This window comes from Callionymus lyra, chromosome 18 (genome assembly GCF_982586985.1).
Source record: "Callionymus lyra chromosome 18, fCalLyr1.hap1.1, whole genome shotgun sequence".
Lineage (NCBI taxonomy): Eukaryota > Metazoa > Chordata > Actinopteri > Syngnathiformes > Callionymidae > Callionymus > Callionymus lyra.
Genome location: NC_141835.1, coordinates 12,990,945 through 13,017,397, shown reverse-complemented (window position 1 = coordinate 13,017,397; position 26,453 = coordinate 12,990,945). Strand labels below are relative to the sequence as shown.

The 26,453-nt window shown below is 37.1% G+C and overlaps 1 protein-coding gene across 1 annotated transcript in view; it reads right to left on the bottom strand.

The window, feature by feature from the left end:
* slc25a21 (solute carrier family 25 member 21) overlaps nt 1-26,453 on the bottom strand; it is a 115,108-nt gene that overhangs the window by 21,897 nt on the left and 66,758 nt on the right. The window contains exons 3-4 of the mRNA XM_087780577.1: nt 17,607-17,655; nt 253-336 (exon numbers count right to left, since the gene is read on the bottom strand). Coding sequence (XP_087636703.1) covers nt 253-336; nt 17,607-17,655 — 133 coding nt within the window. The remainder of the gene's footprint in view (nt 1-252; nt 337-17,606; nt 17,656-26,453) is intronic.

Here is a 26,453-nt window from a genome sequence, read left to right as displayed (position 1 = left end):
GGAGAAGAATACTTCAACATTTACTACATGTGAGTCAGGAGAGTTGGAGTTTATCATTAGTTTACTTAAAAGTGGTAAACAGGTGGGGTCCAAACTTCAACGTATTAAAGTTAAAAATAGAGATAAATTTAGAATTTTTAAAACTGACCATCGGAATTTTCAGGTTGTTTTTTTTCGAAAAACAGTTGCAATGCATCATGGGACCTGTAGTACAGCTAGTGTACGTGCTGGAGTAGCTAGAAACCCACTCACCCTTCTCTGCGGAAGATGGTTCTGAAACAGTCGCCCAGGCTCTTGTAGCTGTTGGGGTCACTGCTCCCCCTCTGGATCTGGAACCTGGAATCACAGACGTTCTGATCAAAGCCGGTTCTCGATATGAAACTCTTGATTTAATCCGCATCATTTCATCTAATGATTTCATGCTGCAGGCTCGACCGCCCATGATCCTCCTGGTTCCTCCGGAGAACAATCAGATCTTCGTCATTAAGCAGCTCATTTCCTCCCTGGTTCTGATCCCCCTTTTGTGTTTAGTCTCCTGTCCCGGGTCCAGATGAGAGACTCAAACATCCACTCAACCCGACCGCTCCAATTAGCAGCGCCGGACTCGCCAGGGGACCAGGTCCGTTTTTTTCTGGCGAGTCCAGCCTCGGCAAGTGTACCAGGTCACGCGTTTAAAACTTTTAATAAGAACGAGCAGGTTTTCGTTGCGGCGCAAACACGCCGGCGAAACCTTCGCTAATAAAGAATCGTCGAGCCGGGTGTAAATCCTAGTCAGGTGTGAAAGGACAAATAAAAGTCGCCCGTTAGAGATAAAAAAGGTAAAAGATCGGATCGTATAGAACGTATGTGGAAGGTTTTTAGCTGGAATACAAGGTCGCCTTGTTGTTGCTTTTTAACAAGTCTTGTAGGAATCGTGTTCCGTGGTCGAAAACATCTTATATTTTACTAACATTCCTGGACAAGAAACTCTAGCTTAGTTTTAATCGTATCATAATTCTCTGTATAATTATTGACATCCATAATCTCTGCCTCTTATCTTATCTTAAACACATCTTAATAGGTCAACGAATCGACACGAGCATGAATCTACCGTGAAAACCATCCAGCGGGCCACAAAAATTAACTTGGAGGGCCAGATTTGGCCCCCGAGCCGGACTTTCTAAGTCCAGTACAGACCACACCTTCAATCCTGATTATTGACATCATAGATTCTAACTGAACGCATCAAAACTATGTATAAACACGTTCAGAATCATGGACTAAAACAAACAAAAAATGTTTCTTATCTCCTAGTTACTTCAAAATACCACCTTTTTTTCTCTGATGACTGCTAAGCAGACTTTTGGAATTCTTCTGATGACCTTCAAAATATAGTCACCTGACATGTGACTTTTAGGGTTACCTGGTGGAAGGTTTTTCCTTATTAATGGGGGTTGTGTTGTGGACAAATCAGGTTGACACAGTTTTATTGGAATTCAATTTATGGAAAAGAACTAATCAGCTGAGTAAAGAGAAATGAGTTGCCGTTATTTATTTGAGAAATCAAGGTCAGTCAGTCCCAAAAAATGAATGAGTCCAGAAGGTGTGTCCAAACGTTTGGCCTGAACTGTAGATGTTTTTGATTTTTGAATTCCTGAACCAGGTAACTCTTGGTTTGATGCATTTGGACTTTACAATACACTATAAACTCGGTTGGAAGGATTTCTCTCCTCTGGTCCGGAAGCGTGTTCAGGAACCATCAGTAGATTCTGATCCACAGACCTCAGAGCCCGAGATGGGGTGTAAGTCTGGATCAGAATCTACTGATGGAAGGTCTGACCATGAATAGATCTGAAAGTAAGAACCAGAATTTTAAAATTGATCCTGAAAGAAACTTGAAGACAGTGAAGAGTTTGAAGGATGGGAGAAATGTGAGTTCTTCTACTAGACCGGCTCAGAATTAGTCTCATTACAACATATATAGCAGTGGCATCTCTTTGCTGAAGAACAAGCCTAGAACACAAACTATTTTTATTTTAAGTACTTTTTGTTGTTTTGACAGTAGTGCTATAGCAGTAGTAGTTCCTCTGCTAAAATAAAACCAACATTATACTGCATCACTGGGCCCCGGATGTAAGAAACCAAACGTCGAGATAGAATTCGTAAGAAACAAAGAAGCTTGTTTGTAAACTGAAAGACCGTCTGTGAAGGTGAAGCCGAGACGGAAACTTCACGTGTCTTCTACTGAGCAGGTCACAGGGTTAGCAGTAAGTCGTCCACGCTGGTGCCTGATGGGGCCATAAAGAGACCCCGGGTTCCAGTGGCGGGAGGGGGGTGCAGCGGGGTTGGGTCGCCTTTCATATTGCTAACAGATTAACGTCTTAGAGGGGTGTCCCTCCAATCCTGTCGCCGGATTCCCCAATAGCTTGTAACCCATATCTAGTTAAAACGGCGTAATAAATGGATGTCTGACACCATATTAAAGGGAAGAAGAAAAGAGCGACGGGTCGGTGGAGCGAGGGCCACGGAGGGGACCCCAAGATTTAAGACGACTGGGGCTTGTAAACAAATTCAAATCAGCCTTAATTAAAGGCATATGACGGTCGGGTCACGGATGGAAGTGGCCCTCCCCGATCTCCTATCTGCCCTGATGAGCGCAGGGTTTTTTGGCAGGGCCGTGGTCCGGCTCCAGTCCCATAACTGACCCCGGGGTCAGCTCATTTCCTCATGGCCCTCTTGTACCCCGCCATAAACGCCAGGGACCAAAAAAGCGAGGCATGGGGAACGGGAGATAATAGGGGGAAAGAACCAGAGGAGCTTGTGGTGCTGCCAGGCCCGGAGCGAGGAAGCAGCTAATGACACTTTTGGCGGCAGAGTCGTGGTATGTGAGCCACTGTGAGGGTGAAGGACTCCTCTTGTGAGTGGGTTGATCATACTTATCTTATTTTCAACTAGAATCAAACAATTTTCAAATAAAATCAAACATTTTCAACTATAATCAAACAATTTTCAAATAAAATCAAACATTTTCAACTATAATCAAACAATTTTCAAATAAAATCAAACATTTTCAACTAGAATCAAACAATTTTCAAATAAAATCAAACATTTTCAACTAGAATCGAACAATTTTCAACTATAATCAAACAATTTTCAAATAAAATCGAACAATTTTCAACTATAATCAAACAATTTTCAACTAAAATCAAACAATTTTCAACTATAATTGAACAATTTTCAACTATAATCAAACAATTTTCAAATAAAATCGAACAATTTTCAACTATAATCAAACAATTTTCAAATAAAACCAAACAATTTTCAACTATAATCAAACCATTTTCAACTATAATCAAACCATTTTCAACTATAATCAAACAATTTTCAACTATAATCAAACAATTTTCAACTATAATCAAACCATTTTAAACTATAATCAAACAATTTTCAACTATAATCAAACAATTTTAAACTATAATCAAACAATTTTAAACTATAATCAAACAATTTTCAACTATAATCAAACCATTTTCAACTATAATCAAACAATTTTCAACTATAATCAAACAATTTTCAACTATAATCAAACCATTTTAAACTATAATCAAACAATTTTCAACTATAATCAAACCATTTTCAACTATAATCAAACAATTTTCAACTAAAATCAAACAATTTTCAACTATAATCAAACAATTTTCAACTAAAATCAAACAATTTTCAACTAAAATCAAACAATTTTCAACTATAATCAAACAATTTTCACTAAAATCAAACCATTTTCAACTATAATCAAACAATTTTCAACTATAATCAAACAATTTTCAACTATAATCAAACAATTTTCAACTATAATCAAACCATTTTAAACTATAATCAAACAATTTTCAACTATAATCAAACCATTTTCAACTATAATCAAACAATTTTCAACTGTAATCAAACCATTTTCAACTTTTATCAAACAATTTTCAACTATAATCAAACCATTTAAAACTATAATCAAACAATTTTCAACTATAATCAAACCATTTTAAACTATAATCAAACAATTTTCAACTATAATCAAACCATTTTCAACTATAATCAAACAATTTTCAACTAAAATCAAACAATTTTCAACTATAATCAAACAATTTTCAACTAAAATCAAACAATTTTCAACTATAATCAAACAATTTTCACTAAAATCAAACAATTTTCAACTATAATCAAACAATTTTCAACTAAAATCAAACAATTTTCAACTATAATCAAACCATTTTAAACTATAATCAAACCATTTTCAACTATAATCAAACCATTTTCAACTATAATCAAACAATTTTCAACTAAAATCAAACAATTTTCAACTATAATCAAACAACTTTCAACTAAAATCAAACAATTTTCAACTATAATCAAACAATTTTCACTAAAATCAAACAATTTTCAACTATAATCAAACAATTTTCAACTAAAATCAAACAATTTTCAACTAAAATCAAACTATTTTCAACTATAATCAAACAATTTTCAAATAAAATCAAACAATTTTCAACCAAAATCAAACAATTTTCAAATATAATCAAACAATTTTCAACCAAAATCAAACTATTTTCAAATATAATCAAAATCAAACAATTTTCAACTAAAATCAAAAATGTTCAACTATAAACAAACAATTTTCAACTATAATCAAACAATTTTCAACTAAAATTAAACAATTTATCTAATGGCTCTACTTGTCTGAGAGACCCCCTCACAACAGCCCAACTTGGAGGCAATGGTGTACGGACACAAAAAGGTCTGGACCTGGTCCACGGAAAAACTTTTCGGACCATCGTAACACAGACTTTCTCGAAGCGGTTTTAAAGAAAAATGGTGGGTTTATTTCTTGTGTGATGACTGTTCTTGAGTCGAGGTCCCATTTTGGAGTCGGCTCTGCTCAATCGGAACCAGAAACCCGTACATACAGCGCTGGTGGAAACGTGACACAAAAACCGGGGCACGAAGACGAGCCCATAGAAATCGGGTAAAGTCACAGTGGATTATTTCACTTCCTGAAACCTGCGCCAGTTCCTTCGACAAGAGCCGAGAACCTACGTCACCCCCGAGTCTCCTCGGCGTCTTTAAAAGTGTGGACAGTCTCTTTTAACAATCGTGAGACGCAGAGACGATGACATCTGAGAGTTCATCAACAGTCCTTCTGCTTTCCCACCGGACCCCCATCCTAGTCCTCTCTGTTTATGTTTTACAGGCCCAGAGCCGCCCGGGCCAGGGTGACCAGGAGGGCAGGTTTGGTGCTTCTGTCAACCTGGAGCGAGTCGTCCTAAAGACCTGCTCCGGTCCGACCTCGGACGCCTATAAAAAGGGGTTCTGAAGCCGGGGCAGAGATGTCTCAGAGGTAGATGAGGGTGGAATAGAAGGCAGGAGACCTTTTTATATGGAAGTCTTGTGTTACGAGAAAACCCCCCGAAGGACTCGGCGAGGCGGAGAAGATGTCGAGGCGAGGCTTTGAAACAGTAAAGATGGAGCCTTGATGGATCGTTCGGTCGCCTTTGATGAGAACGTAGACCGAGAGACGCGATTTAAAATGAACCGAAACATCGGCCACGAGTCCTGGTGAGACTCAAGGTCAAGAAGCTTTAGCTCAAGTATTCATCAGATCAGTCGGTCCAGTGGTTCAGTGACCGGTGGTCACATGCTTGCCTGCAGTTTCTGCCAAACTTTACTTCAAGTCTCGACCCAAACAAATATATTTATAAATGTTTAAATATCTACTTATACATTCATGAACCTCATAGCAAGTCCTAAGCAAGATAACACCATAATCAAACAATTTTTACCTATAATCAAAAAAATGTAAACTACAATTAAACAATTTTTAACTATAATCAAACAATTTTCAACTAAAATAAAAAAATGTAAACTATAGTATAACAATTTTCAACTATAATCAAACAACTTTCAACTATAATCAAACAATTTTCAACTATAATCAAACAAATTTCAACTATAATCAAACAATTTTCCACTAAACCAAACAATTTTCAACTAAAATCAAACAATTTTCAACTAAAATCAAACAATTTTCAACTATAACCAAACAATTTTCAACTAAAACCAAACAATTTTCAACTATAATCAAACAATTTTCAACTATAATCAAACAATTTTCAACTAAAACCAAACAATTTTCAACTAAAACCAAACAATTTTCAACTAAAACCAAACTATTTTCAACTAAAACCAAACAATTTTTAACTAAAACCAAACAATTTTCAACTATAATCAAACAATTATCAACTATAATCAAACAATTTTCAACTATAACCAAACAATTTTCAACTATAATCAAACAATTTTCAACTATAATCAAACAATTTAAACTATAATTAAACAATTTTCAACTAAAACCAAACAAATTTCAACTAAAACCAAACAATTTTCAACTATAATCAAACAATTTTCAGATAAAATCAAACAATTTTCAACTAAAACCAAACAACTTTCAACTATAATCAAACAATTTTCAACTATAATCAAACAATTTTCAACTAAAACCAAACAATTTTCAACTAAAACCAAACAATTTTCAACTATAATCAAACAATTTTCAACTAAAATCAAACAATTTTCAACTAAAACCAAACAACTTTCAACTATAATCAAACAATTTTCAACTATAATCAAACAATTTTCAACTAAAACCAAACAATTTTCAACTAAAACCAAACAATTTTCAACTAAAACCAAACAATTTTCAACTATAATCAAACAATTTTCAACTATAATCAAACAATTTTCAAATAAAATCAAACAATTTTCAGATAAAATCAAACAATTTAAACTATAATCAAACAATTTTCAACTAAAACCAAACAATTTTCAACTAAAACCAAACAATTTTCAACTATAATCAAACAATTTTCAAATAAAATCAAACAATTTTCAGATAAAATCAAACAATTTAAACTATAATCAAACAATTTTCAACTAAAACCAAACAATTTTCAACTAAAATCAAACAATTTTCAACTATAATCAAACAATTTTCAACTATAATCCAACAATTTTCAACTAAAATCAAACAACTTTCAACTAAAATCAAACAATTTTCAACTAAAATCAATGGTGACACGAACAAAGTAAAAAACATCTCAATCTTGTCTCGGAGGCTAAAAGTTCAACTACCCTCATGGAAAGATGTGCGACACTGGGAATGTTGTGACATGTGTGTGTTGTGTACTTGTGTTTGTAGTACAAACACTTCCTACTATCAAGACAAAGAATCCGATGCCTATGAACGTCGTGGACGCATTGATTTGTTCGTGGCAATAAAAACTATTAAAAACTACGTTCAAACCTTAACCTGACAAGATAATCATCTAAGAAATAAATCACATGATTGACACACAGAGAGAACATGTTGAGAGAGTTTGGACCAGAATCCACACGTGAACCGGATCAACGTGGACCCGAGTGGACCTCAGAGAACCGGGGTTATGAGGCCGGACCGTGGACGCGTCTCCAGGTTTTAACGGCGGTGACATCCTCGCCGCCCGAAAAGAGATAAAAAAGGGACTCCTCGACTCCCCGCCGGGGTCGAGGTCACTCGTCCAGATGTGGGCTCGTATACCGTGACCCCAGTGGCGGGAGAGCGACCCGGGATGACTCGCAGGAACAGGAAGTGCGGCGCGTAAAACAGCGCAAGAGGAAGACGAGGAGCTTGAAACGGTGACTCATCTTTGAACAACTGGGAAATATTAAAGGTTTTTCAATTTGTTTTCAGGAATACAGTGGAAAATAATTAGGTTTTAATTTATTTTTAAATATTTCAATAAATAATTAAAATACTATAAAAAAAGTCAAAGTAACTTGTGATGAATGAATGAATGAATGAAGGATCAAAGATGTTCATATCAATTGAAATAAAGAAAAAAGGTGAATTAAAGGATATAAAAAAGAATAATAAACAGTGGAAAAAGTGGAAAAGTATCAGAGAACTATATGAAAAAGTTGCAAAAATAATTAAGAACAAAACAAAGTAAAAAATCTTTTAAAAATAATTGAAAACAATTAAATAATTTCAGATGCATTTTTAAAATGTTTCCTGGGGGGGAAATCAGCTAAAAATGTTGTTTTTTTAATAAAAAATATACTATTTTTTTAATGTAATGAAAATGATAAACAAAAAAAAAATTATATACAGTATGTCTTAATACTACACAAAAACATCGGTAGAAACATTTTAATCAAAATAAAGAAAGTCACATAAAATAATTTTAATGCCAAAAAATGGAATAAAAAAAAGTCATTTGCAAATAAAAAAAAAACACTCAATAAAGCAGTGCTTTTCTTTAATAATAAAACATGTTTCTTCTCCTGTATAAAGTGTGTTTTTTAATTATAATGATTTTATGTTACTTTTGTATTTTAATTAAACTGTTTTTACCTCGAGATGATAAAAAGAACTGGGTTTTTTTTTTCATTTTTAAAACGTGCACTTAATACGACAGAAGATACAATTACAATAATAACAAAACACAAAAAAGGGTATAAAAAAAGCCTAAACCATTTTTATATTTTAACTTGTTTATTTTTTTTCATTCGTAATAGAAAAAAACAATAAAAATTAATGTTCAACACTTTTAATGAGGTTTCATGGTGCCGAAAACGTTCTCGCCCAGTTTTCAAGTGTGACCCAACTTAAGAAAAAAAAAACAGTTGCTTCGTAAAGTGTGTTCTTGGGAGAGAAAAGGTGTTTTGGCAGCGAGTGAGGATCGAGGGGCAGCAGGAGGCGAGGCTGGTTCCAGTGAAATCCAAACAATCGTTGGACTCTGTCATTATCCTCCTGGACGTCCGTCTGAAGGTCTGTTGCGTCGACAACTGGCAGCTGCTCAGCATCACATCTGCCCGTGACTTGTTTACGTGTTGTTTCAGCAGCCGAGGGTGATTATTGGAGAAGAAACCACTGGCAGCTCCAGGACCTCCAGATCTTCATGGTAGTTTGTTTAGTGGCTTTAAATCTCAACTCTGATGCATTGAAGCCATAGTTCACTTGTTTTCTACTCGCCCTCATATCGATTTAAGGCTGGGATTATTTTCAGAGTAATCTGTTCCTTTTTAGAGTTTTAGACAAAGGTGTTTGTTCATGTTAATGTAGCGACTGAAGCTCAGTTGTCTTCGTCTTCGTCCAAAAAGAATAATACTTTATCCAAATACTGCTCGTCTATCACGTCCATCTTGGATTGAATCCTCGACATTAGAAATGGATCCAGAACAAACTTAAACAAGTCTATGTTTTAAGCGTGTTTGTAGCAGAAGCTTGAATGCTAACATGCTAACATGCTAACATGCTACACGGACAGGAAGTACTCAGGATACTGCAAAGTCAAGTTCTGGGTGATTCAAGGTTTATTCAAACATATTTATTCAAACAATATTGATTCTTTAATCCATCCATCCATCCATAAAGTTGTATCTATCTGTCTGTCTGTCTGTCTGTCTGTCCAACAAGTTTTATCAATCTATCAATAAAGTTTCATCTATCTATCCATCCATCCATCCATAAAGTCTTATCTATCTATCTATCTATCAAGTTTATGCTATCTATCTATCTATAAAGTTTCATCTATCTATCCATCCATCCATCCATCAAGTTTTATCTATCTATCTATCAAGTTTTATCTGTATATCAAAAAAGTTTAATCTACAGTATATATCTATCTATCAATAAAGTTTTATCTATCTATCTATCTATCTATCTATCTATCTATCTATCTATCTATCTATCTATCTATCAAGTTTTAACTATCTATCAATAAAGTTTCATCAATCTATCCATCCATCCATAAAGTTTTTATCTATCTATCTATAAAGTTTCATCTATCCATCCATCCATCAAGTTTCATCTATCTATCCATCCATCCATCCATAAAGTTTTATCTATCTATCTATCTATCTAGTTTTATCTATCTATCCATAAAGTTGTATCTATCTATCTATCAAGTTTTACCTATCTATCAAAAAAGTTTAATCTATATATCTATCTATCAATAAAGTTGTATCTATCTATCTATCAAGTTTTATCTATCTATCAATAACGTTTCATCTATCTATCCATCCATCCATAAAGTTTTATCTATCTATCTATAAAGTTTCATCTATCCATCCATCCATCAAGTTTCATCTATCTATCCATCCATCCATCCATCCATAAAGTTTTCTCTATCTATCAAGTTTTATCTATCTATCAATAAAGTTTTATCTATCTATCCATCCATCCATATCTATCTAGTCAAGAATCACACGTTGTTTCAAAATAAAACAATTTTCTGTCAATAATAGTGATAACAAATAGAACATATTGCTATTCCTGTGCGACTCGGTAACAAACGTCTCACGGACCAGTACCGGGACTCGGAACCACTGCTTGAAGAGACCAGCTGTTTTCATAGATACAAAGATGCTAATGCTAACAGTAGCCGTGAGCATCAACTGGACGGGATGTTGATATTTTGTCATCGAAAGCGAACTTGAATAGCCGACGCTCTCTGGACGCGACGAACACGTGTTGCAGGTTTGAAGTGCGAATAAAAAGTCCTGCCCTGCAGCGTCAGTGCGCCGTGGGGATTAGAAGCTTGACGACTGCTGACCCGACCGGGCTTTACAAGGAAAGATCAGGTATCAGGCTGATGCCGCTTTGTGCCCTGCTGTGTGGAGCTGGTGTCAGGGATTCCTCCAGGAGTGCACCGGGGTTCAGCGAGCAGTCGGGGGTTCCAGCCTGAAGGACATCCTCGGCTTCTCGCTCGCACGTCCGTCATCCGTCAGAGGATCATCAAAGATCGCACACTTTAAAGCGTGCTGAGAGTAAACGGAGGGGAGGTCGCCATGGTTACGGCGCCGGCGTTTCCAGGTTTTTCCAATCAGACATGTGGCAGTTTGTGGTTCGACTGTGACGGAACTCACGGCGTGTGAGGAACTTCCTCAAAACACTCAGTTCTGTTTAAATTAATATGTGTTTTTTTAAATACATTTAAGTTTCCATTAAAATCTAAACACAAGACCAAAGGTCATTTTAACATTTTTTATTTCTTTCCAAGGTTTTATTTTATTTTCACTGATGTTTTGCGTCAATATTATTCACTTTTATTAATGAAAACAAATGTATTTTCCCTCCAAAACTTTTATTTTAAACCTAATTCGAACTAGATATTCAATATCTTGTATTAACAATTTTTTAATGTTTTTTTTTTTCAATTCATTAATTCTATTTTTTAATAAATATTTGCTATATATTCCATAAATACTTCCCCTGGATTTTCTGAAAGAGTTTGTCAAGTTATTTATTTTGTTATTTTGTGTCAAAAATGTATCATTTTATTGCATCACCCTTTCTCTCATTTAATATACAAAAAAATAATAAAAATTAAGAGTTATTTTTAATGTTGTTTCTGATTTAAAGTACTGCTTAATTTTCATTTTAAATTAATTATGATTTTCTTCCCATGTTTCCTCCAAATAACTGTATTGATTTATATTTTTTCCACTACTATTAAAAACATATAACTCACAATTTCAACCTCAGAAAATATAAATTGTATTTAAAATTAGTTTTGACTAACTTGATTAATTACTTTTTACTTTTTTATTATTGAACCTTTAAGCATGAATTTATTCGCTGCTAACGCTGTGTAGAAAGAGAAATTGTCTTTTTTTGGTGATTAAATGACAACAAAAGTTAATTTATATCTATAAAACACATCATTACATACATTTTTAAAAAGTTTATGAAATTATAACTCAACCAAAAACGAAAAAAGAGCCACATTTAATCCACTTTTACACATTTCAACCACATAAATATTAATATAAAATTATGAATTCCTTTTAAAAATGTCAACAAAGACATTCAAATGTATTCTCTGATCTTGTTCAGTAAATAACTGCAGTAAAACCAACACTAATACTAACAAACATGTGTACTGCGGTGTGTGCAGCTGGCAGGAGTCGCGGAAGTTTGACAGGAAGTCACTTTCCGAGCCGCGTACGAAAAGGCGGAGCTCCGTGTAACTGGATCCCGACATGAAGGGGAACCGCGGTCCCGGCAAAGACTCTCTAATGAGAGGAGGAACCTGATCAGAGTCAGATGGGGCCCCGAGCGAGCGGCCCCCTGCAGAAAGTGCCGCCCGACACCCTTTGTTACCTCCAAGTGAGCTGAGACCAGCCCATGAACCATGTAACTAGGTGGTTTCCAGGTTAATGAAAAGCTGTAACTCGGGGTCTCACTGTCTCTCTCGGCTTAAATGACGCCCCCCCCCCGCTCTCTCATTGGTCGACGGTGCAAGGGGGGCGTCGGAGGCGGGGGGTCAGCGTTAATTAGCTGTTTACTTTGTGTGAAGTCTGCCACATTTACATTGGCCTTGTTTACTGGAGAAAGTGAGCGTGAAGGTGGATCCTGAGTTTCCTCCTCGTCACAACCATCAAGACACACCTTTGAGACGACAACGACTACTTTCTGACATTTTGTTTATGAACCAAGAAATGTGTAGAAAGTGTTAGCTTTGGACCAACACATTTATATTGTAATTATACTTTACCAGGGTTGGCTCAGAACTACAATCCCAAACCTGAGACCTCGACGGTGAGGACGCAGGAAATAATTAAAAATAAAAAAAACGATTGAACTGCTTTAATTGTTGATCATATTCGGGTTATTTACGTTTTTACTTATAATCAAGAAGGGTTAGATTGATGTTGTGACTTTTGACTGTATAAAAGTTGTAATAAGCAAGTAATGGTACATGAGCTTTATGCTAACGTTAGCACGTTAGCCCTTTAGCTTCTGCTAAAAACAAGATTAAAATATTAATTAATCTAAATTGTTTTTCTGAAAAACGCATCATGTCCAGGCTTATTTGGATTTTTTGGACGAAGACCTACATGATGCTACATCATGTTACATCATGCTACATAAGGCTACATGACACTACATATTGTTATATCAGGCTACATAAGGCTATATCATGCTACATGGTGCTACATGATGCTACATGATGCAACTTGATGCTACATTATGCTACATGATGCAACTTAATGCTACATTTAATTACATGATGCTACATAATGCTATATCATGCTACATGATGCTACTTAATTCTACATGATGCTAAATGATGCTATCATGCTATGTTAGACTTTTAGCTTCAGCTAAAAACAACCTTAGAATCTTAAGTTATCTTAATTGTTTTACTGAAAAATGTATCATGTCGAGGCTTATTTGAATGTTTTTATGAGTCTTTTTGGAAGACAACTGAGCTCCAGTCGCTACATTAAAATGAACAAACATTTTTGTCTATAATTCTAAAAAAAAACCCAGATTAATCTTAAAGTGATCCCAAACCTTAGTTGACATGAGGGTGAGTAGAAAATGAGTGAAGTTTTAAGTATAAAACTAGTGTTTTTGCATCCAAGTGCCTTATTTTTGGACATATTTTTTGTACTTGACAGACGAAAATAGGATGTAAACTGAGTGAAGGTGAGAGTTTGCGACACAAGTAATCAGTGAATTGTACGCGTTTGTAAAGTGCGATGAAAGCTGTTGTTAGTCACGTTGATGGTCTCTCTGCTGGGGTCCCTCGTTTGAGGCTTTACGGGCGAAATTTGTCAATTTATATTAGACGTCGAAAAGTACTTCATGTCCATAAGAATGGACCGAAAAGACACATTTTATGGAAGTTATGTTCGACTTTTCTTTTGTGAACCATATGATCTAATAAAATGAGTATTTTATATATATATATATTTATTTATTAGTTGAAATCACATTCTTTTTTTAATACAGAATTTTACATTTACCCTTTTTTTTCACTAAATAATCTGATATTTTTTCTTCACTCGCCATCAATTCCATAAATATTTTCCCTGAATATTTGGAAGACAAAGGTCAATTTAATAATTTAATGTCAAACATGACTATATCTTTCATTTAAATGTGTAATGTGTTTATCATTTTTATATATTATATTTAATATATTATAATATATTATTTAAAGTATACTTGAAATCAATTTAGTTTGTAAAAAAAAAAAAAATCTGTATTTCTTTTCTGCCAAACAAATATAATTGTTAAATAAAACTGGGAATTTAAAAAAAAGAGCTTCAATGCTATAATAGATCAATATTTTGGGAAATAAAAATGACAAACAGTAGTTCAGATTTATATCTTGAATAAGATTTCAAAACACATAATATATATTTAAGATATAATGTTTGAATGTGACCATCAAATGGAAAAAATAGCCACATTTTTGTCCAAATTTGAGTCCAACTCTTCTCTTATTTATGGGTTTAAGATCATTGAATCCATGCTACAAAATGCTATATCATGCTAGATGATGCTAGATGATGCTACATGAAGCTGCATGATGCTACATGATGCTACATGAAGCTGCATGATGCTACATGATGCTACATAATGCTACATGATAAGTCGACTACTTTAGAGGTAAGTAAGTAAGTAAGTAAGTAGGTAATTTGTATTTATATAGTCTTTTCCAGACCAGGGTCATAAAGCGCTTAAACAATCAAAACAATACTCACTAAAATAAATACAGATGTCAATGATCCATGACATCTTATCGTCATGGTTACCATGTTCCGTAATTCGTACCATTTTCAGCGACAGCGACCATAACAGCCGTGCAAACCTAATATATTTTATTATATATTTTACCATAATAATAAAATTAATAGTAATGATAGTAATAATGCATTTTATTTAACGGCCACTTTCTGAAAAATCAAGGCTTCTGTACAAAGATATGGATTAAAAAAAAACATTAAAATGTCAACGTCAGCAGAAACAGCAGAGATGAAAACAGGATAAAATAATACCGGGATGAAAACTGACAGGAAGACACACATCGACACTTCCTCCTGCGAACAAATGATCTTAAGACATAACCAAACGATCTGCACTTGAACTTGTGTCTCACCTGAAGCCAGAGTCCATCATTTTTTTTCAAATGAATCCCTCATGTTTTTTAAAAAAACAAGCAGGAACAGATCAATCAAACGATTGAAAGCGTCACCGGAGAAAGCACGGCTGGGCGCCGACCAATCCTGGGACGAGTTATTTGGATGAACAATCCGTCAGGCGCTCGGCCATGTTTCTTCTTGAGTCATTAGTTTGGCGACCTGAAGTGTTTCCTCGTCAAGTGTCGCGGCCAATCGTAAATCTCCGCTCACCGGCGGGAGGAAGATAAACCCTCGTTTGGAAATATGGGTAAACAGCAGTTCCCAGGCGTATTATGTCGAGTTGAAAACCCCCTTCCTTTTTTTAAAAAATGAGCCCCCCCCTTGTAACGAAAAGCCTTTGATTCTGAGCTGGTGGGGGGACAAAGTAAATTTACTCCAGTTGTCGATCAATTTGGAGCCGCGGACATTAAAGCGAGAGCCGGGGCCTAATAAGAGCCAGAGAAGGAGAGCGAGGTGTGTCTCGGCTCCAAACTTCCTTGCTAATAGATTTCAGCTTCCTCAGTGTCCCAATTAGCCGCCGCGCTCGCCGGCTTTATGAATCACCACGTGAGCGCCGAGGTCGACGGGCTTTCATCGGGCGCTGAGATTTGTGCGTTTTTTGCCGTCGCGATTTTACGGGCCGAAGACGACGGCGGCGGCGGCGTCCAGATACCGGGACCCCGGGGCCCGAGCATCGCGATGGACACAAAAAAAAAACGGTAAACAAAAAGATAAAACTGTCTGGTTTTAAGAGAAGCTTTTAGCGCTTGCTTTAAAAAGGTGGAGATTACAAAGAAAACAGTGAGTGCACTCTTAACCCTGACCCAGTGTGAGGACAGACCCCGGCTCGAGACTTACCTGTAATAAACCCCGTTACCTTCCACGCCGTAAATCACGAATGCCCCTTCAAAGTATCGCATATCAGCTAATACTACGCCGTTCACTTTTATCTCCGGGTGCTCTCGAGGTGGCACAGCCTTCAAAGTGAGTCTGTCCGCGTTCTGTTTGAGCCACGGGTAATTTATTTACAAAGAAACTGCCGCAGTAAATGACAGCGAAAAGCGGCACAATTTACTGAGAGGTAGTGAAAAGCGGGGCGGTGGGGGGGGGCGGGCGGATCAGCGCCGAGTCAGAGGTCCTGGCTTGGCCTGTGAAAGACTATAAAGGTTTAGTAGAAGCCCACGACCTGTTTATGGCCGGCTGGGACACTGCGGCGTAAAGCGCTTGTGATCGCTGTAGCCGACGTTGGCACTCGTCAGTGAAAAAACGGAGGGGGGAACGCTTCGCTCGCTCGAGGGGTTGAGGCGTCACGGTCGAGCGGCGGCAGTCAGACGACCAAAGTGTCGAAACGACGGGGTTCGAACTTTAATCAAGGTCGTGGCGACATCGCCTGGCGACAAAGTTATTGGTGCTAACCCGGGTTCAACGCTCCGGGAAGGTATTCTTCAAGGCTTCGTTACGAAGGATGCCACGACCAGTGCCTTCAAAGCATCGTTTTGCAACGCCACTTTTCCCGATATGTAACAAAGGATGCCACGACCAGTGCTTTCAGAGCACCGGTTTGAAACACCACTTTTCCCGATAAGTAACAAATGATGCCACGACCAGTGCCTTCAAAGCACAGGTTTGCAACGCAACTTTTACCGATAAGTAATAAATGATGCCACAACCGTTGCTCAAAGCACCGGTTTGCAACGCCACTTTTCCCGATAAGTAACAAATGATGCCACAACCGGTGCCTTCAAAGCACCGGTTTGCAACACCACTTTTACCGATAAGTAACAATTGATGCCACAACCGGTGCCTTCAAAGCACCGGTTTGCAACGCAACTTTTCCCGATAAGTAATAAATGATGCCACAACCGTTGCTCAAAGCACCGGTTTGCAACGCCACTTTTCCCGATAAGTAACAAATGATGCCACAACCGGTGCCTTCAAAGCACCGGTTTGCAACACCACTTTTACCGATAAGTAACAATTGATGCCACAACCGGTGCCTTAAAGCACCGGTTTGCAACACCAATTTTCCCGATAAGTAACAAATAATGCCACGACCAGTCCCTTCAAAGCAACGGTTTGCAACGCGACTTTTACCGATAAGTAACAAATGATGCCACGACCAGTGCCTTCAAAGCACCGGTTTTCAACACCACTTTTCCCGATATCTAACAAATCTAACACATTCTCACAGTAAAGGTTGTTATCCCATTAGGAAAATCTCATCTTGCCAAGACGCTGAAGTACGAAGGACGCTGAAGACCTTGCTTTAGACGGCAGCAAGTTTTTTGATCCAGTATAAGAAAAAAAAATTTTTGGAACATCTTAATAATGATCTTGATTTTAACTACTTCATAGTAAAGAATCGCTTTCCTCTTTATCTTTGGTAAAATCGATTTGAACAATTGCTACGTTAAAGTTTTGTATTTTGAATGCAACGCACATGTGCATTTTTGTGATCTCATTATGAAAAATATCCCGTAACGACGAATACATTCTGTGAGACGCACCTTTATTGAATTTCTATTGCTCGATAAATGACCTGAATTTCAACATGATGGAATCTTGAATAAAAAACATTTTGTTGCTTCCCTCTATAACAGCTACTCAGAAAAGAGTTGGCTCACCTCGTCTTCACCACATCGAGAGGATGCATCAGGCAGATCTCCACAAGTCCTGCGAAGAAAACAGACGTGTAACTTTTCTACGAACACGAAAAAAGGAAGCAACATTGAATACAATACAGTGAGAGATAAAGTGAAAAACATGCAGATCAGGGGTGAAAACTCAGTTTAACTGTTTTGGAAGCCTCTCTGCATTGGACATATATAATCTCTGTTCCTTATCTTATCTTAAACACTCAAAACCTCTTTAAGGGTCACCTAAAATAACGTTAACGTTAATCTACTTTGAGAAAAGCATCTCGTGGACCACATCAAATGAGTTGGTAGGCCGGATTTGGCCCCCGGAGAACTATGATAGAAGAAATTGTTTCGTATTTGTAATAAGATGATTGAGTCACAATGATTACAATGAGTGTCATTTTGCACATATCAAGTGTGACACCAGGAACAGCACCGTAATGCTGCATAATGCTACATGATGCTTCATGATGCTACTTGATGCTACAGGATGCCACATTATGCCAGATTATGCTACATGATGCAACTTGATGCTAAATCATGCTACATAATGCTACATCATGATACATCATGCTGCATTATGCCACATGATGCTACATCATGCCAAATCATGCTACAAGATGCCACATAATGCTACATGATGCTACATAATTCTACATCCTGATACATCATGCCACATGATGCTACATCATGCTACATCATGCCAAATCATGCTACAAGATGCCACATAATGCTACATAATGCTACATAATGCTACATTATGCCACATGATGCTACATCATGCTAAATCATGCTACAAGATGCCACATAATGCTACATGATGCTACATAATTCTACATCCCGATACATCATGCCACATGATGCTACATGATGCTACATCATGCCAAATCATGCTACAAGATGCCACATAATGTTACAAGATGCCACATATCCCCATGATGCTACATGATGCTACATAATGCTGCATCATTATATATGATGCTACATGATGCTACATAATGCTGCATCATATATACAGTATATATGGTACAGTATGCCACATTAGGCCAGATTATGCTACATGATGCTAGATGATGCTATATAAAGCTACATGATTCTAAATCATGCTACATCATATTATATAATGCTACCGGTTTCCTTGATTTTCTGGAACTCCTGGTATGTTATCTGTTTTATCTTGATCTTTAAAAGATATACTTTATTGAATATTGTTTTGATTGTGTAAGCGCTTTGTGACCCTGGTCTGGAAAAGCGTTATACAAATAAAAATTACTTATTTACTTACTTACATGATGATACATCATGATACATAATGCTACATTATGCTACATGATGATACATGATGCCACATAATGCTACATGATGCTACATGATGCTATGTGATGCTGCATAATGCTTAATGATGTTCCATAATTCTACATCATGCTGCATAATGCTACATCATGCAGCATGATGCTACATCATGTTCCATAATTCTATATCATGCTGCATAATGCTACATGTTGTTACATAATGCTACATCATCCTGCATGATGCTACATGATTTTCCATAATTCTACATCATGCTGCATGATGCTACATGATGTTCCATTATTTTACATCATGCTGCATGATGCTACATGATGTTCCATAATTCTACATCATGCTGCATAATGCTACATGATGTTACATAATGCTACATCATGCTGCATGATGCTACATGATGTTCCCTAATTCTACATCATGCTGCATGATGCTACATGATGTTACATAATTCTACATCATGCTGCATAATGCTACATGATGTTCCCTAATTCTACACCATGCTGCATAATGCTACATGATGTTCCCTAATTCTACATCATGCTGCATGATGCTACATGATGTTACATAATTCTACATCATGCTGCATAATGCTACATGATGTTCCCTAATTCTACATCATGCTGCATAATGCTACATGATGTTCCCTAATTCTACATCATGCTGCATGATGCTACATGATGTTACATAATGCTACATCATACTGCATGATGCTACATGATGTTCCCTAATTCTACATCATGCTGCATGATGCTACATAATTCTACATCATGCTGCATAATGCTACATGATGTTCCCTAATTCTACATCATGCTGCATGATGCTACATGATGTTACATAATGCTACATCATACTGCATGATGCTACATGATGTTACATAATTCTACATCATGCTGCATAATGCTACATGATGTTCCCTAATTCTACATCATGCTGCATGATGCTACATGATGTTACATAATTCTAAATCATGCTGCATAATGCTACATGATGTTCCCTAATTCTACATCATGCTGCATAATGCTACATGATGTTCCCTAATTCTACATCATGCTGCATGATGCTACATGATGTTACATAATTCTACATCATGCTGCATAATGCTACATGATGTTCCCTAATTCTACATCATGCTGCATAATGCTACATGATGTTCCCTAATTCTACATCATGCTGCATAATGCTACATGATGTTCCCTAATTCTACATCATACTGCATGATGCTACATGATGTTCCCTAATTCTACATCATGCTGCATGATGCTACATGATGTTCCCTAATTCTACATCATGCTGCATGATGCTACATGACGCTACATGCTGCATCGAGTACTTTAGAGGTAGAAGTCAATGGTCCATGACATCTTGTCGTCATGGTCACCATGTTCTGTAATCCGCTCCATTTTCAGCGACAGCGACCATAACAGCCGTGCAAACCTAATATACCATCATGTGTCAGTGCGGAGCGCTGAGGTTTCACGCACTAACTATGATCATCTGTGTGGAAAAAAAATGCAGCCGCTTTTAACTCGTCTTTATTTTTATGAATCGAAACTCTCCATGAATTCTCTGGATGTGTGTGTGTGCACATTCCACAGCTGCTCGGCAACACACACTCGTTCCAATTTGCTCAACTACACATTTTTTCTATAAAAGAGTGTCTTCTGGGCTTTTTCCAGGACGTCAAACACCACAGAACGATGACCTTTCGTACGGCTTTGAATCCATCGACATGTTGCTGAAACAGGAACAATGAGTATCAATTTCACAGAAATGCCTCGTTAACACTTCGGAAGACGACGTTTTGGACACATAGAGTCTCTTCGGGTCATGAGACGAACACCAAACTTTAAATTTATACATTCATAAGATGATTCTCTCTTAAGCGACAACTATTTTTACTCATTCACATACCGATGGGAGTAGGCTGCGACGCAGCGCGCTGTAAGGAGCAATCAGATGTTAGGCCTCTATGCTCGGAGACACAAGTGTGCAATCTTATCAAGAGCTGGGATTAAGTCAACAATTTAACCGTCTTATGTTTAATTTAAGTGATTCACCCTCATGTCGACTAAGAGTAATATGTTCGTTTTTAGAGTTGTAGACAAAAATGTTTGTTCATTTTAATGTAGCAACTGGAACGCTCAGTTGTATTCGTCCAAAAAGACACTTAAAAACACTTTAATAAGTATATATTTGAAGTTTGTTTGTAAAGTCTTTCAGCTCCCGCCTGAAGTCTTTCCTCATTGAAACACTTGGTAAGTGCAGGATTTAGGCAGCTAGCATAGCAGCTTCCGCTACAAACAAGCTTAAAATTTTGACTAATTTCATTTTTTTTTTAAACAATTCTTCATGTCGAGGCTTCAATCCAAGATGGACGTTACAGACGAGCAGTATGGAGGTATTTGGATGTTTTTAAGTTTGTCATTTTGGACGAAGATGAAGCTAGCCTAGCAGCTAGCTTAGCAACATGAGTTAAAATCTAGCTTAAAATAAGGACTTATTTCATTCTTTTTTTAAACAATTCTTCATGTCGAGGCTTCAATCCAAAATGGACGTTACAGACGAGCAGTTTGGAGGTATTTGGATGTTTTTAAGTGTGTCTTTTTGGACAAAGATGAAGCTAGCCTAGCAGCTAGCCTAGCAAGATACGCTGAAATCAATCTTAAAATAGATGCTTGTTACATTCTTTCAGATCAATTCCTCAAGTCGAGGCTTCAATACAAGATGGACGTTACAGACGAGCAGTTTAAAATATTTGGATGTTTTAAGTGTCTTTTTTGGTACGAAGATAAGGACGAAGACAACTGAGCTCCAGTCGCTACATTTAAATGAACAAACATTTTAGTCTATTACTCTAAAAAGAAACAGATTACTTTGAAAATAATCCCAACCCTTAGTTGACACAAGAGTGAGTATAAAACAAGTGTATGTTTAAATAAACTATCACTTTAACTTCATTACAGGTCCACAGACATTTGAAAAAACTTTATTAATATCCACATTAACAGAGCGACGAGGCGCATCTGTAGTCCTCGCTCCACGCTCGGGCCTCATCGTAAAAAAAACGAGGATTACAGGAACTCTCAAGAATGCAGGTTTTCCTCAAAATGCTTCATTAACTTTGAAAGTTAGCGTTAGTTAACGCTCTTGATTAATTAGGCGGCGCGTCCCGCTGCGAGATGCTCGCGCCGTGATCGCTTCAGCATGTGGATGCCGGGGATTATGGGATGTCACGTAGGCCAGTTGCAGAGGGAAAGTCTTCAGATGTGCCTCAAGATGGCCGTTGTAGGAGGATTAAGCGATGACAAGCCTGAATGCAAAACTCGATGCGTGTTGACTTTAGCACCCGTCTAACGCCCATGTGGACGAGACGCCTTGAAAACATCTGATGGCAGACGAGCGAGAACAGCCTTCGGGGCTTTTGACAGGAAGATAAATAAGCGAAAGTGAAGAAGCATAATCCGGCGTTGACCTTCGCATGACATCGTATATAAAAAAAATAAAAAAAGCTTAGCAACAATAATAGTCTATTGAAGTGGATGAAGGCGTTGATTAGAAGTGTTTGGATTTGAAAGAGATGGTGAAGTGAAAAGAAAATGCAGCGTAATGAGGGAGAAAACTGCTGTGTCATGATGAAATAAAGAGGTCAGAAGAGGGTGTTGTCTTCTGATGACAGAAACACAATAGTTCTGTCACGAAACTCCTTGAGATATGTAACAAGACCTATTTAAAAAACAAAACACTATTAAAATGTGGATTTTAAATAGAAATAGTTATGTACTTAATTATTACATTTGAATTGATTACCGCCGATATTAAAAAAAATTACTTTCTATGAAATATAATTTATTATTTCACATTATATAACATATTTATATATCTATTTATTATTTGACATTATATAGCCTTTTTATATATTTATCCATTTTTTGACATTATAAAGCAAAGTATGCATTAGCAGTATGGAGGTATTTGGATGTTTTCTTTTTTGGACGATGATGAAGCTAGCTTAGCAGTTAGCTTAGCAACATCCACTAAAAACAAACTTATAATAGAGACTTGTTTTATTTTTTCAGATCAATTCTTCTCCTGTCGAAACTTCAATCCAAGATGGACGTTACAGACGAGCAATATGGAGGTATGTGAATGTTTTTAAGTTTGTCTTTTTGGACGAAGATGAAGCTGGCCTAGCAACTGGCCTAGCCACATATGCTAAAAACAACCTTAAAATAGATGCTTGTTATATTTTTTCAGATGAATTCCTAATGCAGAGGCTTCAATCAAAGATGGACGTTATAGACGAGCAGTATGGAGGTATTTGGATGTTTTTAAGTGTCTTTTTGGACGGAGATTAAGCTAGCCTAGCAGCTAGCCTAGCCACATATGCTAAAAACAAACTTAAAAAAGGTGTGTTGTTACACTTTTTCTGAACAATTCCTTTGCACCACAGACTGGTTTCATGTCACTAGTATTTACAGGGACTTACTTTTGGATTAAAAACAGCAAAAAATAAAATGGAAATACAACTTCATATAACGATGACTCAGCAGGAGTTTCTCTACAGGAAGCAATTTGTGTTTTACAAACTTTTCCGATATTATTTTTGACCAAAACAAACATCTTGATTTGTCAAGAGTGACAGGCTGATGCTACTTTAGAGAAATCTTTTCAAAATGAAGCCTTTTCAGCGCGGCCGAGCACCAGTTGTGAGGGACGACTGGCTTTAAGGCATTTTGGCAATGACTAAGTAGATCATTTAACATTTAATTTGGAAGCAACAGAAAAGCCTGGTGGCCTTTGAATATTTTAAATATATTGCTAAAAAAAAAAGAAAAAAGAAATGTGAGCAAAAAACAAGCAAGTTATTTAGATAAATAAAGCAAACCTATCCATCTATAAGATCTATAATAAAGACCAATTCAAACATATAACCATATAAAAAAAATGACAAAACTGTACATTTATTATCTTGTTTTAAAATTAATTCAAATCCAATCCCAAGATAAAACTTGAAAAAAAATGTAAATAAAGTTATATTTAAAAAAAAGTCACTAATAAAATATATTTTATGAAAATATCACATATTTAAATTGTAAATCGTTAAAAAAAGAAGATATAAAAATACATTTCAGAACAGTAATAAATGTAAACAACAGCTTCATTGTGTCTTTCACATCAAACAGTAAAATAAATATACATTAATGTACTGATGAAGTTTGTTAGCCGTTAGCTTGGTGTCACCAGAGAGGAACGTAGCTTCGCCGGTCGTGCTGTTGACACTGGGCTGCATTGGTGAGTGACGAACGTCCAGATTCCATTGTTTTCAGGAGCTTTTTGTTGACGTTTCTCAATGATGGCGATCATTCATCGTCTCGCTGACACGCTCGCGCAGGCTGGTGACAAAAGCAGCGTCTGCACCTGAACCATTAGCACGACTACCGCGTTCACTCGGTGACAACCATTGTTGACGCTGAGAAAGACGTTTAAAAGTCGACGCCTCGACCATCGAGAATCTGCTTCTACTCTAACCAGGAAATAAACATATATGGTAAATTAAATCAGGTTTTGTTGTAAAATATCTATCTATCTATCTATCTAGAAGTAATTTAAGTAAGTAATTTAAATTTATAGAGCGCTATCTCTCTGTCTCTTTATAAGATCTCATTTCCTGATTTTGACGATTAATACACGTTTGATTTTTTTTTAATGTTTTAAAGAAGGTGTGGTAAGCAAGCTGCTTTTTTTTTTTTAAATCTAAAAGTCCAGCTCAGTTCAGAATATTACCTGAAAACTTTTACTCATAGAGGAAGATGTACTTGAAACTTAAAATGTCCCTAAATATTATTAAGTTGAGTGGACGGGTCACGAAAAAATATGATCATCCTTCAACGACACGAGGGAGTAAGAAATTATTTTTTAAAGGTGGGGTAGATCTTCCTCAAAACTCTTTGAGCAAGTTGCTTTTTTTTAATTAAAAGTTCATCACTGTTCAGAATATTACCCGAAAACGCGGCAAGTGGCTCTAACTTTTACTCAAAGAGGAAGGCGAGAAAAAATTAATTGACATTTTTAATTGCAATTTAATTTTTTCATTGAAAATGTCGCGAAGAATTGTACAGTTGAGACGAAAGGTCACAAAAGGTAAACTACATTTTGAGCGTCTGATCAAACGACGGTACCTTGACGACTCAATATAGTAATAAATTCAACAGCAGCCGGTGCCAACTTTTACTCAGAGAAAGATTTTGAGTATAATATATCTCATTACTTTAAAATTACCTTGAAAACGTTGCGAAAATAGGGTATAGTTGAGTCGAAAAAAGGTCATTTTTGAGCCTCTGACATAAACGACTCATGATAGTAATAATTTCAACTTTTAAACTTGACTGAAGCCAAGAAAAAAGAGTGAGACAGTTGTTGAGAAAACAGAGATACCGTGAGATGGCAGAAGATTATGTCACTGCGAGAGTTTGTTATTCGTTCGAGGTGTCAAGTGAAATAATGATCCAATGCTCGAAAAATGCCGCGTCATCCTCAGCAGCAGCTACAACACAGATGTCTGATCAGGGGGTTGGTAGCACGAATCCCGGGGTTATCTGATGACCTGTCGTCCCCGGCGTGCAGATCGTACATCACGCAAAGATGAGATGATTATCTCAGTTGGTTTTGGCTCGGGAATGCACGCCGTTGTTGCTCCCACGCAGAAAGTGAGAAACGGCAACAATAGCGGCGGCCCAGGGAGCGATTGCTCAACGGGTGCAGGTGCCATCCATCACGCGCAGACACTCGCTGTAATTCCCAGCAGCCACTGGGAGGTCAGCGCCGAAAAGGAAGCCCGGCGAGTCCTTAAGGAGACGTTCGGTGGTTTCACACGCTTACTTGACCCGGTAGACGACGTTCAATGGCGGCGTAATGAGGACCTGGGTAGGTCTACGGGGCCATAAATCTCAAGTCGTTAAATCGGGTAACAAAGCACAATGTGATTAAAAAGGTGCAGCACAATACGCAGCAAAGCAGGAAAATGACAAGTTCTTGTGAAAGTGTGGGAAACTCCGCCGCCAGCTCCTCCTGACTGAACCTGCAGGTTATACCTTGCACCCTCTCGTCCTCCATTAATACTTTTCAAAACACATCCCGACAGGAATGCTAAACAAACCCGTGTGAGCCGCTGCTCGCCCTCAATTTGTCATCTGACAAAAGCCGTCGCGATATCCATCAGCGGTCGGAGGGCGGGCGCCGATTCAACGCCTCCGATTAATCTCCGCCTTGGCGCGAACGGGAGAAGAATGAGGGAAAGATTTGTCGTGGTGATAAATTCCGGCCGAGCATTAACCGAGATTAAACAAGAGTTCAAAGACTGAATGCGTGGATGAAAAACTCCACCACGAGAAAGAATACCTGGATTTGAGGCGTGTTTATCTATTGTTGGGACGGACACCTCTAGTCAATCATTTTTTGACGCCGTATTCTTGAGCCTATCCCAGCTACATAGGGCAAGAGGCAGGTGACAACCTGGATCATTTATTT